This window comes from Anser brachyrhynchus, assembly GCF_964034855.1.
Source record: "Anser brachyrhynchus genome assembly, chromosome: 26".
NCBI classification, from domain to species: domain Eukaryota; kingdom Metazoa; phylum Chordata; class Aves; order Anseriformes; family Anatidae; genus Anser; species Anser brachyrhynchus.
Window position 1 is genome coordinate 1,903,021 of NC_137719.1, and position 17,234 is coordinate 1,920,254.

The window sequence follows — 17,234 nt, forward strand, 5'->3', positions numbered from 1 at the left end:
TCAAGGCCTTCTACACTAACAATTAAAAATGCCAGCCTTGTTTAAGCAAGGAAAATCTAGCTGGAGAACTGGAGATGCATTGGAAAACACCTAAAAACTATGTATAAAACTACTCCCCAAAACACAAAACGAAAGTAGAGGACCTGATATAAATGCAAGGATGTGGTCCTGCAGGCCTTTAGCATAGGAATAATGCAACAAACATGGTCATATGTTTTTCACCTGCTGAGCTTGCATCATCTGCTGCTGCTGGTAATATGCAGCCTGTTGCTGCTGCTGCTGCAGTAGCTGCTGCTTCAAGAAAAGCTGCTGTTGGTGTTGAGGTGTGGCTTGTGGCTGAGCAGAAGGGACCTGGGGCTGTGCCTGTGATGCCTGCTGGGGAGCTGGAGCTTGTTTGGCTTGTGGCTGTGCCGGAGTCTGTTGAGGTGCTGCTTTTTGCTGGGGAACACTTGCAGGGAGGGAAGGCTGACCACTGCCCAAGGCAGCAGGCCCTGCAACTGAAAGAAGAAAACAGATCCATCAGAGATATCAGCACCACATCGCAGCCATACACAGTGCCTGTCAGGAAGGTATTGCACATACAAGAGTCTCACCTTGTGGCTGAATTGCTGCTTGGCTTGTGGGTCTCTTTCTAGGCGTGAGGGCTGGCTGAATGGGTAAAATTCCAGGGTTGGGTTGTGTCTGTCCTGCTTTAGGTCTCTGGCGGGGTGCTATGGACGTCTCTGTTGTAGGAATGGGATCTGTCAACCTAGAAAACAATGTAACAATTAAAATGAGAAAAACAGCAGCTGGAGCAGTAAAAGCAGTCCTTGTTAGCCTGAGAGCTGTTACAAGCAGCACACAGTATGGGATAAAAACTCATCCATACTTCAGCTGTAAAGGTGATAAAATGATAAAGGTGAAACTCTTACATGCATCCAGATACACCGGTCAACCCCTTCCACAAAACTGGAAGCACAGTAAAACTTAATGTATGCATTCACAACAATTAATCCAACACAATCATTTTAATGATTTTGCCCATTGCGGTATCTTCTCCCAGTGGACAGTGGGAACTTGTCAAAATCACTCAACTCAAATATTTGCTACTACGTACTGTTTAAAGCCACTTAGAGTTACAGATGAGCAGATGATGGTTATAATAAGTAAGCTTAAGAGCAGCTGGTACCTTTGGGCAGAGTTGTCTGAATTGGCATCTTTAGAAATACCTTAACTTTAGTACATCTATCCCAGAATCAGGTCACTGGACCTCCTCTGATCATTGCTCAACATTTATTGTCCTCCAACAATAGACTGTAACAGAGCCAAGAAGCCAGGTATTATTGTCCCCTTCTGTGTCTATGTTTCTTTGTTAGATAACAAGTTGTTCTATCAACGTGAGGGTAGCCATGTTCTATTTTAAAAAGAAACAAAGCAAACTCCTGGGCCTGACAGACAGGAGAAGAGATGCCCTATTTCAGAGAGTGAAGAAAAACACCATTTTTGGAGTGCCCACTACTGTCATGCTTTGCAGTAAAATAAGGTGTAAGTTTTGTCCAACAAAATTTATGTGTCTCATTACAATATCATAAGCAGAACAAGCAGCAGCAGGAGAGAAGAACCACCACAGCAGTACAGTGGTTTCCCCACTAATTAGGCTCTTCAGATGGAGGTTGCCTGGGCTCCCCCTGTAACCACTGAAGAAATTATATGGCTCGTGCAGAAATCACAGCAATTGCACACAGTAATTACTGGGTCAGGTTATCATCTGCTGAGGGTCAAACTCAAGCAGCAGTAGTCCCTGATGCGGTTTCTCATAAAACTTGCATTCTTTGGGCCAGTTCCAGGCCCACTGCAGGATAGCTGCAGTCTTTCTCCTGACTTTGCTCTTAGGTACTCTGGGTACTTACTGCCTTAAACGAATCTGTTGTGTCATCCATCCTAAGTGCCTGATGGCAGCACTTGAAGTTCATGCAATGCCTTCGGTACAAAAAGTCTAGCTGTTGAGTCATGCTGAGTATCGCCCAAATCCCCTGTCCTCAGGCACGCAAATTTCCAGTATCTGCATTTTCTGTCTTTCAGATCAATGGATATTTACATCATTGAAGCAGAAGCCTCGGGACTGCAGTGTTTGTCTCAACGTAAAAATGTAAACTCACAAGGAAGCAGCTAAATATACCAAGTGTCTTTTCTAATAAAAGGCAAAAGACAGCATATAGTAAAAAGAGAACACTGCGCGTAATAAAGATGCAGTTACCTGGCCTTGGGTTGACTCTTCTTTGCAGCAGCTTCACTTGCTTTGACTGGGTCTGGGAGCTTAGCAGGGATTGGAGAGTTCTGCAGATCCCAAAAATACTAGGTTTAGCGCTTTGAGGGCAAAAAAACAGTCAGAAATCATTTGCGAAATCACTACTATGAAGCATGGAGATTGCAGGATCCCCATAGCAGCTATTCCTCATGCTGGACGTAAGACAAACCCTTGCTGTTTGGGAGAGGGAAAAATTCAGTTCCGCTTTTTGACAATCTACTATCCGTGGAATCTGAACACAAAGCTTTGTAGTATGTCCTGGGTGTTTTACAAGACAACCTGGGAACAATGGCAGCAATAGTTATTAATACAGCTATAAAAACAAGCATAATTACAATGCTTTGTTCATAAAGATCATAAATAACCAACTGGACACGTGGAAAAAAAAATAGGTTTCTTCTCATCTGGAAAGAACAAAATAAGATCTCATGTCACAGATACACATAACACTGAAAAAAAACTTGTCATTTTTCAATTGAAGTCTGTAAAGATAGGTGAAGAAGAAGCAGATGGTTGTGTAAGGTCTGATGTGGTTCAAATGCAAGTTGACTATTCTCAGCCAGACAGCAGACAAAATCACTATGTTTAAAACCAACTGCAGTGCAAATTACACACGCTATGATGAGTTTGCCTGGAAATCAAATTGGTTTCACAAGCATGGCCTAATTTTCCATGTTCACATGCAAAAGGTCTCTTGGTTGGCCTCACGCTGTTAACTGGGCAAGGAAGCAAATCGGAGACAGACAGAAATAAGAAACAACAACAACAACACAACAGCACTGCTAATCACAAAAAATGAAATAGAGTCTCCTGACTAGAGACCAGGGGGATAATATGGCAATATCCCCGATATTTAGCAACTGTCATCCCCAGCCTCCCTACACAATGCCCTACATCAGTCTACTCCTTTGCTACTCACCTGGACGTTCTGGACTGGGCATTCCTTCTTTGCCAATTTGAATGCAAAGTAGGAGACCTGATAAATATCAGGTCTCTTATCAGGGTCTGGTTCAAGCATATACCCTTTAAAAGACAAAGATGTTAACATCAGAGCAGTAGAACAGATTCGCAGTCAGAGCTACAGCTGTAGCATAAGCAGATGCTAACAGGGTGCCTTGCCTCTTTCAAAGCACCCATTCAGTGGTCAGCAGGACCGAGCTGATCATCAGGATCAGCTGAGAAAGGGGCTAGATGGCCAGCCAGGATGGACCAAGAAATATTTTCCAACACTGCTATGCATAACTTCATAGCTGCTATTGAAAGCTCAAAGCAAGGAGGGGGAAAAGCAGCCCTGCTTGGTCAGGGAATAGTGTTGGTTTTGACCTCTGCATTTCCAAGTGAACACACAGGAAAAGAGCTTGATCCAACCCTGGTGTGTCAGTGGGGCATACCGTTGCCTTTGCATAAGGCAAAAAAATACCAGGCTGCTTTGAAAACACATCCATTTCTGTTACTCAAGATTATAGCTAAAAAAAATAATAATAAAAAAAACAAACGCTGTACTAAAAACAAGAGAGCTGCCCCAGCTTTGCCAAGAGTAATGCATTGTACCCTTAATTACACATTCACTCTAGGCAGTAGGTTATTTATAAATCAGTTCTGTTTCTCAATTCACAGAAGACGAATTCTTATCGCTAGTCTAAGTCACTGTGGTTCTTTTCAGTTCCTTATCCAAATAGATTTATTACTGGAGAAATACGTTTCTGCATAAATAGGCTTATTGTGCAAGTTTCTGTAGACTCTTAAACCAAGTGGTTGCCTGTTTTCCTTCCTTTTCAAGGTTCACTACAGCCCAGCCAAACAGAAATCTTTGTTGTAACTGTCTTTTGAAGAGTCATCTCCCAAGCTACTAGAAGATGATTTTATCCATCCCTGTGTGCAAGCAAGCCTCTTACAAGATGAGCAAAACAGCAACTGTTTTGCTGTGGGAGCAGGGAATATAAAAACAAAATGCTATTTTTTTTTCAAAGCTCCGTAGAAGTAGATTAAGCCACTGTCAGAGACACACTCACGGATGAGGCAGTGCATGTCTTGCGAATGCCGAGAATTATCTGGAATGGTGAAATTGCCATCACAGATTGCCACCTGACTCTCCCCAAACGGCAAGGTGAAGTAACACAACTTATACAGCAAACAACCGAGTGCCTAAAGAGAGAGAACAGAGCAGGTGATTTAACAAACTGAAGCAAAGCAGGGAATCACACAACTCAAATACCATTGAAGATAACAGGGAAAAAGTACTCTAGCTTGTTCGATCACAGTGGTCCTGCATGACCTCAAGCCTACATTTTAACATCCCTTTGGTTGACTGAAAACGTAGTTATATGAGAAGATACATACATGAAGAGCTCTCCCTCACTAAGCTGAGATACCACAGGCAGTGGGGATCAGATGAGTAGCGCCACACACAACCCACAGTTCCACATAGCACTGTGCGTAGTGCAACCCTTCTCCTTAAACTGGCAAAGCCTGAGGCGTACTAAGAACAGGACAGAAGCAGGTATAAAGCAAGATCTCCAAATCTACACAGACCTTACACTGGTATATGTTACTACACATAGGTACACAGAAGAATTTTTTTCTATTCTCAACATATCAAGAGTAAAAAAGCAAAGTTAATAGCAAAAATAAATGTCATCTATCATCCTTAATACTTTTATTCTGACAAAAAAAAAAACAAAAACTGGTTACCAAGTGAAGGGATGAAAGACACGGACTCCTGATGGTTCTTGAATGGGAGACCTTTATCGCCCTTTTTCACTACTACATATACTTTCCCCGTAGCCCCATGCGCTGTCCATGCACCCAAATCTGTCATACAATTGGTTAGAGACCCTCGGACACGCGCCTCGAGCCAGCCAGCAATTGGCCACTGCCCAAAGCTCATCTTTAACACTGTAGCCAATTTATTTTATCTCGACCTTGCTCAAGTTTTTGGTTCTACCGCTGTTTTCCTCATTATCTCTAACTCAGGGACGTGTGAAACAGCACAAAGCTCCCTGCAAATTCTTTTCCCACAACCAAGCTTAAGCTGTACCAGTTCACACAACCTTTCAACCATTATAATTGTGTACCAGAGAGGTATACAGATATGTCTGCAGGCTGCTAGGTTCTATCATTGTTCCATCTATTTTCAGGCTGCTTTTGACAGCAAGGAGAACCACCTATCTGAAAATAAAATGGAAAATTTGTACAAATGGCTAATTATGAAACACTGCCACCATCCCAAAGAGGAGAGGGGGAACACGTTTCCTAATCCTAAGCAACTCATCATCTGCTTGTATTTTTTGTCATAGGATTTCACAATTAAATTGCACTCGTTTAAAATAACCTCAATGAAATTTGAGGAAAGAGAGATTACAAGCAGGACAGCCACTGCAATAGGCCCTAAAGTTGAGGCCCCACTGTGCGCAACACTGCGTGCTTGTTTGGAAACACTCAGCAGGTCACTTGAAGAGAATTCCTTCCACATCAGGAAGAGGAGGACAGTTTGAGCATCTGCATCTCTACCCCTCCCCATTATCACAAGGAGCGCAAACCTTGGGTTCTCCTCTAGCTGCCTCGGAGGCCCTGACAATCTTTTCACAGTGTTACAGCTGTGACCTCCCCTCTCTAGGTCTCAGCAAGGCAAGTGACCTGACACTGGTACAGGGCCCAGTTCCACAAACCTCCTGCTGAACTCAGCAGTGCAAGAGCCCCATAGGAGCTGCTACATTCCTGACTCTTGGCTGATCTCACAGATAGGATGGAGGACTCTTCCCAGCAGATGCCATGCCAGCAATTTTGCCTCTTGCATATGCAGACACACAACTATTGAGGACACATTAAACCTCTCCTTATACTGCTTCCGCTTTGTTATTTCCCAGCTCAGGGCTTTAGAAACTATACAAACACACTCTGAAATAGCATTTTAAACAAAAAACTCTTTTGCTGACTTGCCACTACACTAGAGACAGCACAGGCTTTTTTCCACCTCCATCACAACTAAAAGCAAGCCTACCTTCCTTGACTAGGTTATCCAGTAATTTAACCAGTAATCCAGGTGCACTTTGCTTTCAACATGAACACCACAGCAAGGCTGCACTAATCATTAGAAACAGCAGTGCAAAAGCTTGGTCTTTGGCCAGGTTTGACAACGCTGAGCTGCATTACACTGTCCAGGAGAAGCATACTGTTATTTCTTGGGGACGGTCTATTTTCTCCATTTTCTATCTTCTGATGACCAGTGACTTTAATTTCACGTGACTGTCCAACCAAGGCACAAGAAGTCACAAGACCCTGAATTTTCTGTTTTATCTGTTTTATGACATGAAATCAGGTTTGCATTGTTCAACCCTGACATTTCATACATCTCTATATTAAAACCACATGCAAGACAGCATGCAAAGAACCAATCGTGTTTTATCCACATACCAGCCCGTTTAGCAGTAACTTATCAGAAGTGTCAAGCAGAGGAACTCTTTATTCAGGAACTGTCCAGTCTTTTATGAAAACTAGGTTAGTCCAAGCCAGAAAGTTACTCTGTCATTATGATAAGGAAATCAAGCTGCAGCCTGATTTTATGTTAACTGGGTTTTATACATACCCATATGTCTGCTTTTGTAGTAATAAGTTTGCCACTATACAGGTTGACCATTTCTGGTGCTCTGTAGGATAACGTAGTGTACCTGTAGAAAAAAGATCCATCAGTGAGTTCAAAATTGATAGCAGAAGCATTTCCACCACCCCACATTTTAAAATAGTTCAGAATTCATTCTTTCCCTATTTGTTTTAGGGCAAATACTAAACATAAATGATTTATTTTTTTTTAATCAATAACAGCTTCTGCTGCATGCCTCTAACTAGAAAATATTGACCACTGCAAACCACCCTGGGAAACCAAAGCAATAGCCAAGGTCCTTTCAATAGCAAGAAATTTACTCACAAAACAGGACAGTCATTTTAAGAACTAAAACAGAAACTTTCAAGTATTCAGAATATTAACAAAGTCAGTAGTCAAATGTCCTCTGCAATGTCCTTACTGCTGGGGCTTTGGCCAACCTACAAATATTGTAACTGGATACATGGCTCCTAATAAGTAGACTTCCATACCAGGATTCCTAATTGGAGTCATTATGGACACAGGAAAGGTTATTTTGGAGCTCAAACTGGAAATAGAGTCTGCCACATTTTAGCAAGTTACTAGAGCTATAGAAGATAGAAACAGAGACAGTTTGAGATTCTTACAGACCTACTGGTAGGAAGAAACCTTGTAATTTCTGCAGTAGCACCTTCCATGCTATTTGTCTTGATCACAAGAAAGCATTGCTAAGGGCAAAGTTTCTGTAGGCTTGTTAATAAGCATACAAATATGGCATTCCAAAGGGACTGCAAAGCAAGACTAAGAGAGCTCTGAAAATTTCAGTCAAGCACGTCTAGGAAATCCATGCACTTATAATTGAATCCTAACAAAAAGGAAGCATTTGCACACATTTGTAACACACTGCTTTCCAGCCAGAGCATTGCACTAACAGTGCTGGAAAGTACGCAGTAGAGATGCTCTTAAAACTAAAGCAAGAGCAAGGACATGGCATCGGGTCCATCCCTGATCTAGGCCCTACTGGACTATGAGTTGAGTTCCCCTTTTAAAAGCATATCTAGGCACACCTCACTGTAACCACTCTATCTGAGCCAAATTAAACACCTCAAGATCCATCCACTTTCTACAGAGAGTTGAGAAACTGGGCCATGTCACTGCGGGGTTTTAACATGAGCAGCCCATGGAGGACAGGCATTTTTGTCATTTGCTATGTTTGCAGCTCAAAGAAACCACAATAGATGAGGGACAGAGCCAGACTGATTTCACACATAACCAAGCACTACCTTATCAAGGTGGGCAACTTCCCTGCATTGTTACACTCAGCCCTTCAGGTCTAGGGCAATTACATCAAGCTCAGGGCTTTATTGTTTCACCTTTCCCCAGCCCTTATTTACCTCTAGCAGGTCCCTCTATGCAGCAGCATCCAACCTGCTGCAACAGGCACGTGTAAAATCTAGTCCCAGTACACGGAAAAATTACCCTTCAAATTATGTCCACTCTGAAAAAAAAAAAAGCACTTACTTTTTGATCTCCTCCTCTACCGCATTCACCCCTTCTGTTTGAGGGTTCTGGAATTTGTTAGTGGCACTTCCAAAGTCACACAGGACATAGTGGCCACGATCATGCAGCAGGATATTTTCAACCTATAAGCATTGCAGACACATACAAAAAACACTCCATTAGACAAAAAACAAAAACAAAAAAACCCCCACTTGTTTTCTTTAGATGACCCAGGCTTTTTAGTGCCTGAAAACATATCAGACATGTCAGACAAACGCATAACATGACAGCAAAGAAAATATGCATCAAAACTATCACACCTCCTAAAATAGAAGTCAAATCACAGAAGCATAGTTGTAACGCTGCCTTCCATTCTGCCACATTTCCTTTCTCCTTCTCTTTCATTCTCTTTCTGCAAACACATCACCCTGCCTCTTTTAAGACTACTGCGTGCTTCAGGATAAGAGCTGCATGTTTCAGTGTCTTCAGTGCCCAACTTCCTTCAGCCAATACAGTGCACAGTCTGCAATCTCAATTTGGGACAGCTAATACAAGCTCTCCACAGCTTTATAATGAACTACACCCCTCGCTGTCTAGTGGAGAAGAAAGGATAGTAATGGATGACAACACACACTTCCATACTTCATGAAATTAGCATACAACTCCATTTTTTTCCCTGCAGTTCACTTGTCACTTAGGGATTTATTTATAACAAACTTAACCTTATGCTCACACTTCAGCTGCTTTTTATCGCATTGTATACCCCACGGTCCCTAAACAGTGACTGCATCAACAGAGGTTCCTCCAGGATGCTGAAAATATGACCCCGTTCTTTGAAATATTATTTGCCAGTTTGAATCAAGCAGCAGTATACTGAAACAAGTACCTGTGGTAGCTGAAAATCAGTGGAGTCATTGCCTTTCTCCTAAATACTTCCCCTTAATCATGCATTAACAAAAATCTGCCGTGTATCCACCTAAGAAAGCAATCCAAATGTTATGATACTGACACAAGGCATGGAAAACCTGGGTTCAGTTCTTTGCTTTGGCAAATCATCCCTACATTCCAGTTTCTCATCTATACAGTGGATAGGATTAACATCATGTTCTCTCAGGGGAATATTGAAAAAAAAACTTTAAAAATTGTCTAAGTCAAAGCCAAATGCTGAGATACAACAAGAAAACATACCGATTGTATATTAAAAACAAAAAACACTACCACCAACAAAAAGCATCACATAAGTAGTCACTAAAAATCTTTTTGAAATAGACTTCCCCATCAAGGACCATTTTTACAAAAAGGAAAGAGAATGAAGGAGTCAGCCTTTTAAGCACCAGAAAACCCAGCCAAATTAGAGCAGCTGAGGGGAAAAATGCTGGCTCGAAACCAAGGGTTAAACAAAACCCCTTCCCCTCTCTGCCATCCATCTGCTTTGAACAAACCACTGCGCACAGATGTTCTCCCTACCAGATCAACACTGACAGCGTTATTCCCCATTCCCTTCAAACACGCTGCAAACATTTCCAGAAGATTCCTTCCGCTTTATCTGACTGAAAAGTCTGACGTGACTTCTCATTGCAAGTTTTATTAAAAAGTTTGCACTGGAATACTCAGCAAGCAGGCTTGATCAGTAACTAACAGAGAAGAAAACAACAAAAACCAAGAACCACTAAACCAGCAGAGCAGAGTACCTGAATTACTGCTACAGGCTGCCAGGCCCGAGGAGCCTGTCTGTTACAAACAAGACGGAGGTGCCTCTTTCCAGTCAAAGACCCAGAAAGCTGTCCAATTTTCAGCACTTCTGAGTGCCTACAACTCCAGCTGTGGTCTTGAATGTTTCTGACACATACAAAATCAGATTTGGACTCCAGATAAAAATCGACAAGGGAAAGCTATGAGTCGCCTTAAGTTCTGTTAGCTACAAAACGTAATTAGTTTTCGTCATCACTCTCTGAAACAAATGCTAACCTGTGCTAAAACTAAGTGGTAAAAGACACTGCATAGCCACAGACTGGCAAGGGATAAGACTTTCTTCAACTAGCAAAATCAACACACTTCATCCTCTCATAACCACAACTTCTAAGATGGGTATGTCTAAGGGCAGGTAGTGATTTGGGAAGGTTTCATGATTGAGGCGCCCTTGCCCTTTCTGACTGCTTCCCAGCACCTACAGGTTTGTCTAAAGATGTTTCAGTTTCTCTTCCTCCCCAGCACTATTCACTACTTACTTCCAAAAGCTTATTTAGTATTTCAGAGCAAAAAGATGAATGCAACATGACACCTGTGAGCACTAACTGACTTTGGCCTGCGCTGTGTTTTTAAACATGGTCAATACAAGGGTGTGCCATCAGAGGACCGAGTAATTTTACAGGTCACACGGAACAGCGCTGTCCAAACAAATTCCAAGCAAAGGTTTGTTGGTGGCATCAGGGCAAGACTTGACATTACAAAGGTGCATAATAAAGAAGGCAAAGAGATGAGAGCAGCACAGCATAACTGTCTTATCATACCACAGAGAAGTGCAACACTGGCAAGATTCCTGATAAAATGAAAACAGAAGAAACTAAATCCTCAGCATAATAGTGCAGCATTCTAGTTATTTCAGAAAGTAGAGAAAGCAAAGGAGAAGGGTGTTTTGATCAACCTCCTCTGTGCTGATTGACATAGGATTTTGCTGTATCTCACTGTCTTTTACAAGAAAAGTCAGCCAGTTATCTACTCCTGGAACCAGACGGTTTCAAACTAGTAGAAGTATCACAGGTAGAAGTGGGAGACCACTCGCCGCAGAAAGCTCAGAGATGTAAAAATTAAGCTGAGCTCTAAGCTGCTGCTTTAAAACAAAGTGAGCTATTGCATATGAGACAGGAAAGACAAGGTTAAATGTGAAACGAGTTATGCAGACAACTGCCACCAGATACGGGGTACTCGTTTAAATCATTATCATTGCCACTAGATAAATTCTTCCACCCCTTCCACCTCACTAAATGCAATTCCCTCCAGGGTCTGACAGTTTTCTCTAGACAGATTCCAACACAGAAGCAAAGACTGCACAGCCAGGGAAATACAACAGACAGTCAGAAGGTTTGGTCATTTGTTCTTTGCTGTTAAAAGGCCCAAACTAGAGGCACAGGAAGCATTCTTACTCCAGTGAGAGAGGAACAAAAATAAACTTTAGGTAATGCCCTGCAGCATCAATGGCCTACTAACCCTGAGGCTGAGGAAAATAGCTGCAAGAACAAGCAAAGGTCAATACATGATGCAAGCCTACTGCCTTGTTTACACGGCCTGTACAAGGGTCTAACTACAGTAGAGGCACCTGAGAATCTTCCAAATTTTATATTTTTTTCAGGAAAATGCAGCATCAGTGTACACCTGTGTTTGTGGCAATCAAAGCACATGAAACTAATCAGCACATCCTGTACAGGACATCATGCAGCTGTAAGCAGACAGGGGCACACCGACACACCTCCTGATAGTTAACAGGTCACGAATGAAAACCATGAACACAGGGGCCAGGTACCATCTTTTTCATGACAACAGGTCATTCTGCTTCAGGAAAAGCCTGCTGGGTTAACTCGAAATCAAGGTCACAAAGTAATAGAGCTGAATTTGTCTGAAAGGGCTTAAAGACTATTCATGAATCCCTTCTGCTGGCAGATCCCTCAGGGCAAGAACCTCCACTGTTAAGAGTAAAATCAAAGAGCTGGAAGGCAGAAAAAGTATGTCTACAAAGTCAACATTTGCCTGTTCTTCGACAGGGTTACATTCACTCGTAAACCACTTACCCAGCAGATGCCTTTCCTTACACTCTGATCATTCACAAACCTTTTCTGGCCCTTAATCTCTCTTGGATTTCTGCAGCTCCGCCTTTGTATTCAATTTCAACTCAAAGTCAACACGTATCTAAATCATCAATTCCGTATTAATACTTAGATCCCCAGTTACAACTGGAGCTCCAGAGGTCATCATGAGGAGTGGCCAGCAGGTGGAAGGAAGTGATTGCCCCCTCTGCTCTGCCCCTGTGAGGCCTCCCTTGGAGTGCCGCGTTCAGGTCTGGGGCCCCCATCACAGGAAGGATGTGGAGCTGTTAGAGCAGGTCCAGAGGAGGACCAAAAAGTTGATCAGAGGGCTGGAGCACCTCTCCTATAGAGAAAGGCTGAGAGAGCTGGGGTTGTTCAGCCTGAAGAGAAGAAAGCTTCAGGGAGACCTCATTGCAGCTTTTCAGTACTTAAAGGGGGCTTATAAAAAAAAAAAAAAGAAAAAAAAGAGCAACTTTTTGCTCGGGCAGGCAATGATGGAATGAGGGGGAGTGGTTTTAAACTGAAAGAGGGGAGACCTAGATTAGAGGTTAAGAGGAATTTCTTCACTCAGACGGTGGCGAGGCACTAGAACAGGTTGTCCCGAGAAACTGTGGATGCCCCAATCCCTGGAGGTATTCAAGACCAGGTTAGACGAGGCCCTGGGCAACCTGATCTAATGGGGTGCATCGTTGCCCATGGCAGTAGGGTTGGAACTAGGTGATCTTTAAGGTCCCTTCCAACCCAAGCCATTCTATAAAAACATGTCTTAAAACAGAGAAAAGCCAGGTCTCTAACCTCAGGCACAAATTACCAACCAAGAGAACCAGAACTTGAGAGTTCATTTCAATATAGAGAGTAATACTAAAGATTAACTTACTAATCCATTACAGATGTGAATGAAATCATTCACTTACCACACACAGAGTTTGTTTTTTTTACAAAAAAAAAAAAAAGAAGGATTTGAAGCCAAAACCATAATAGCAGGGGTTAATGTCAACTGAAGAGGTTCTTGCTCCTAAGCCTTATTCTCTCACCCCAACTTTCCTTGCCTGTTCAAACTCCTGGGAGATGTCCATAGGCTTAAATTCAGTCCTCAAATCCATAGGACTCCACCCATTTCACAGCACTCTAGAAAAACAGATGTCAGACTTGTTTCATATATTTAAACTAACTGAGCAGTGGGGTCATGATCATTTGAAACACACTAAAGCGTACCAGACCCTGAGAATTTTTTTCCCCTGCGCTGCCTGGTTGTTCTTAGCACACGAGTTATCTTTTGCTCCTATAAAACAATAGCCAGCAGCATGAAACAAGCATCTGTTGAGGGCTCTGAAAGCAGACTGACCCACAAACCACATCTGAATTTCAAATGTACAGCCAAGAAGGCGGCTTGTGTGAATATATTATTCATGCATTTTATGATCTAGTTGAGAAGAAAAGGGAACGTCTTTTTGTGTGTGTTTGATTATAGGTGTGGGATTTTTCAAAAGCTCTCCCTGCTGGCCTTGCTCTGCTCCCATCTGAGCGCACAGAGCCTTAGAATTCACTTGCACAGTCAACAGCTAGAGACCAGTTTCAAAAGCCTCTAACAACTCCTGACCCAAGGCCAACATCTCTGGGGTGATCCTTTTAATGTGGGTCCAGGAAACGGATTTACTGCGCACTTTCTGTGAACTACCTTATAATATCAGCAGTGTTTCAGGTGGTAGAAAGTCACTGTGAATAATTCATCAGATACATTCTGGCACATCTGTGCAAAACAGAATTATTCAAACATTTGTGTTTATAAAGTAGATCTATAGGTGGTAAACATATAGTAAGCGGCAATGAGAGACATTTTTTCCCCAAAAATCTTCCAAGAGAGAGAGGCATTTGTACCCAACTTTCCCTTGTTACAAAGGACAGAAACACAGGACCAGCTTTCAAAGCCTGTCTGCCATGGTGTAAGCATGCACACGCTCTCCTGTATTACTGGAGTCCACAACTCACCTTCAGATCCCTGTGGATTATTGGTGTTTTACACTGATGCAGCCTCGCTACGGCTTCACAGGTGTCACAAAAGATCTGCAGGACCTCATTCTCAGTGAAACCTGTCTGCAGGCGTTGGTTCATGAGGTTCACCACCTGCCCTCCTGAGGAGAAAAATGCCAAGAATGAGAGCAAGTGTGCCAAAGCAGATCCAGTCTTGTCCAAGCCCCAGTCCTACCAGACCTACTTTGTCTTAGACTGCTCCCTAAACTGTGGCTGCACAGTCAGCACACAAGATTCATGAGTTCAAATTCAAAGTTTGTAACAAGCTTCCCCCCCCACAGGTTTTTGGGAACTTGCTTTGTCATCTTGTTCAATTTTCTTCCCTCTTTGCCTAAATCCAAGGGGATTTTTCATATCTGCCGGCAGACATCGCATCTTATCTTGTCTTTGGACTACGCTTCAGCAGCAGCAAGTTACCTTCTAAGGCCCTCATCACCTCACTGTGTTAACACTGAAATATAATTCTAACTAAGCAGTGTTTTTTCTTTCGTCCTCAAAAGTAAATGTTTTTGTCAGACTAGATGAATAGAGTGCTGAATGCGGGGCACCCACAGTCCACAAAACAGTCTGCAAGAGGGAGGAAGAAGACTCCATAAAACATACATTACTAGATGGTTTGGCCAAAATCATAGACTGGCAAAATCTGTCTGTACAAGTGGAACCTTCCACATTTGTTACTCTTTGAATGAGTCCTGGATTTGCCTCAACTTCGAGATTCTCTTGCTGCCAAGGACTTTTCAAAAAAAAAAAAAATCCACAGAGAAGTTCTTCCCCCTCTAAACATCTTCGACACGCAGAGGGGAAAAAAAACAATACATTTTTGAACTGTTGGCAAAGGGAACTGTATCATTTAACATACGTGTTGGAAAACTTCATAACCAAGGTACAAAAGCTCTAAAGAAAAGCTGAGCCCGATAAGTAAGTAGTTCAGCTGTGAATATTTTGCACTCAAAATGAGTGCAGTTGTGCACATAAAGATGCATTAACTTGGTTTAAGCAGCTGTTTATCACAAACTGAGGGTAATGAGGGGAAATTCAATGTATCACAGAATCACAGAATGCTAGGGATCCTAGGGATCGGAAGGGACCGTGAAAGACGATCTAGTCCAATCCCCCTGCTGGAGCAGGAACACCTAGATCACATCACACAGGAACATGTCCAGGCGGGTTTTGAATGTCTCCAGAGGAGACTCCACAGCCCCCTGGGCAGCCTATTCCAGAGTTCTGTCACCCTCACCATAAAAAAGATTTGTCTCATATGTAAGCAGAACCTCCTATGTTCCAGCTTGCACCCACTGCCCCTTGTCCTATGACTGGATGTCACCCAGCAGAGCCTGGCTCCGTCCTCCTGACACTCGCCCTTTACAGATTTATAAACATGAATAAGGTCACCCCTCAGTCTCCTCTTCTCCAAGCTAAAGAGACCCAGCTCCCTCAGCCTTTCCTCATAAGGGAGATGCTCCACTCCCTTAATCATCCTCGTAGCTCTGTGCTGGGCTCTCTCAAGCAGTTCCCTGTCCTTCTTGAACTGAGGGGCCCAGAACTGGACACAATATTCTAGATGTGGTCTCACCAGGGCAGAGTAGAGGGGGAGGAGAACCTCTCTTGACCTACTAATCACACCCCTGCTGATACACCCCAGAATGCCATCGGCCTTTTTGGGCACAAGGGCACAGTGCTGGCTCACGGTCATCCGACTGTCCACCAGGAACCCCAGGTGCCTCTCCCCTTCACTGCTTTTCAGCAGGGCAGTCGCCAACTTTTCCTGGTGTCTGGCGTTGTTCTTGCCCAGATGCAGGACTCTACACTTGACCTCGTTACATTTCACTAAATTTCTCCCCACCCAATTCTCCAACCTGTTGAGGTCCCACTGGACGGCAGCACAGCCTTCTGGCATGTCAGCCACTCCTCCCTGTTCAGTGTCATCAGCAAACTTGTTGATGGCGCACTCTGTTTCCTCATCCAAGTTGTTGATGAATATATTGAACAACAGTGGTGTTAGTACTGACCCCTGAGGGTCCACTAGCTACAGGCCTCCAGCTCGACTCCATCCCATTGACCACAACCCTCTGGCTTCTTTCCTTCAGGCAGTTCACAGTCCACCTCACTACCTGATTGTCCAGACCACACTTCCTCAGTTTAGCTGCGAGGATGCTGTGGGAGACGGTACCAAAGGCTTTACTGAAATCAAGATAGACACATCCACTGCTTTACGATCATCTATCCATCTGGTTATGTCTTCGTAAAAGGCTATCAGGTTGATTAAGCATGACTTCCCCTTGGTGAAGCCATATTGACTGCCCCTAATGACCCTCTTATCCTTGATATGACTAGAGACAGAGCCAAGGACAAGTTGTTCCATCACCTTACCAGGGATGGAGGTGAGGCTGACCAGTCTATAGTTACCCGGGTCCTCCTTCTTGCCCTTTTTGAAGACTGGAGTGACATTTGCTTTCCTCCAGTCCTCAGGCACCTCTCCTGACGCCCACGACTTACCAAAGATGATGGAGAGTGGCCTAGCAATGACTTCCGCCAGCTCCCTCAGCACCCATTGGCGCATCCCATCAGGACCCATGGACTTTTGGATGTACAAATTGCTTAATTGGTCGTTAACCCAGTCCTCATCAACTGAGGCAAATTCCTCCTTTATCCTGACTTCCTCTGGGGCCTCAGAGATACAGTGCTCCTCAGGACAGCCTCCGGCATTATAGACAGAGACAAAGAAAGCATTCAGTAACTCTGCCTTCTCTTTATCTTCTGTCACCAGGGCACCCACCTCATTCATCAGGGGGCCTACATTGCCTCTAGTGTTAGTTTTATCTGCAATGTATTTGAAGAAGCCCTTTCTGTTGTCCTTGAGCCCTCTTGCAAGGTTTAATTCTGAGGAGGTGTGGTGGTTTTACTTGGGTGGGCTGCCAAGCTCCACCACAGCTGCTCTCTCACTCCCCTTCCTCAAATGGAAAGGGGGAGAAAATATGCAAAGGGCTCAAGGGTTGATATATGGACGGGGAGAACACTGAACAATTATCATGACGGG

At 43.4% G+C, this 17,234-nt stretch overlaps 1 protein-coding gene across 10 annotated transcripts in view; it reads right to left on the minus strand.

Annotated features, from left to right (window-relative positions):
- AAK1 (AP2 associated kinase 1) overlaps positions 1-17,234 on the minus strand; it is a 90,073-nt gene that overhangs the window by 40,204 nt on the left and 32,635 nt on the right. For all 10 annotated transcript variants that reach the window (XM_080568534.1, XM_080568535.1, XM_080568532.1 and 7 more), the window contains exons 5-12: positions 14,156-14,298; positions 8,388-8,509; positions 6,873-6,954; positions 4,300-4,432; positions 3,207-3,310; positions 2,237-2,316; positions 594-748; positions 223-497 (exon numbers count right to left, since the gene is read on the minus strand). In XM_080568534.1, the coding sequence (XP_080424660.1) occupies positions 223-497; positions 594-748; positions 2,237-2,316; positions 3,207-3,310; positions 4,300-4,432; positions 6,873-6,954; positions 8,388-8,509; positions 14,156-14,298 (1,094 nt within the window). The remainder of the gene's footprint in view (positions 1-222; positions 498-593; positions 749-2,236; positions 2,317-3,206; positions 3,311-4,299; positions 4,433-6,872; positions 6,955-8,387; positions 8,510-14,155; positions 14,299-17,234) is intronic.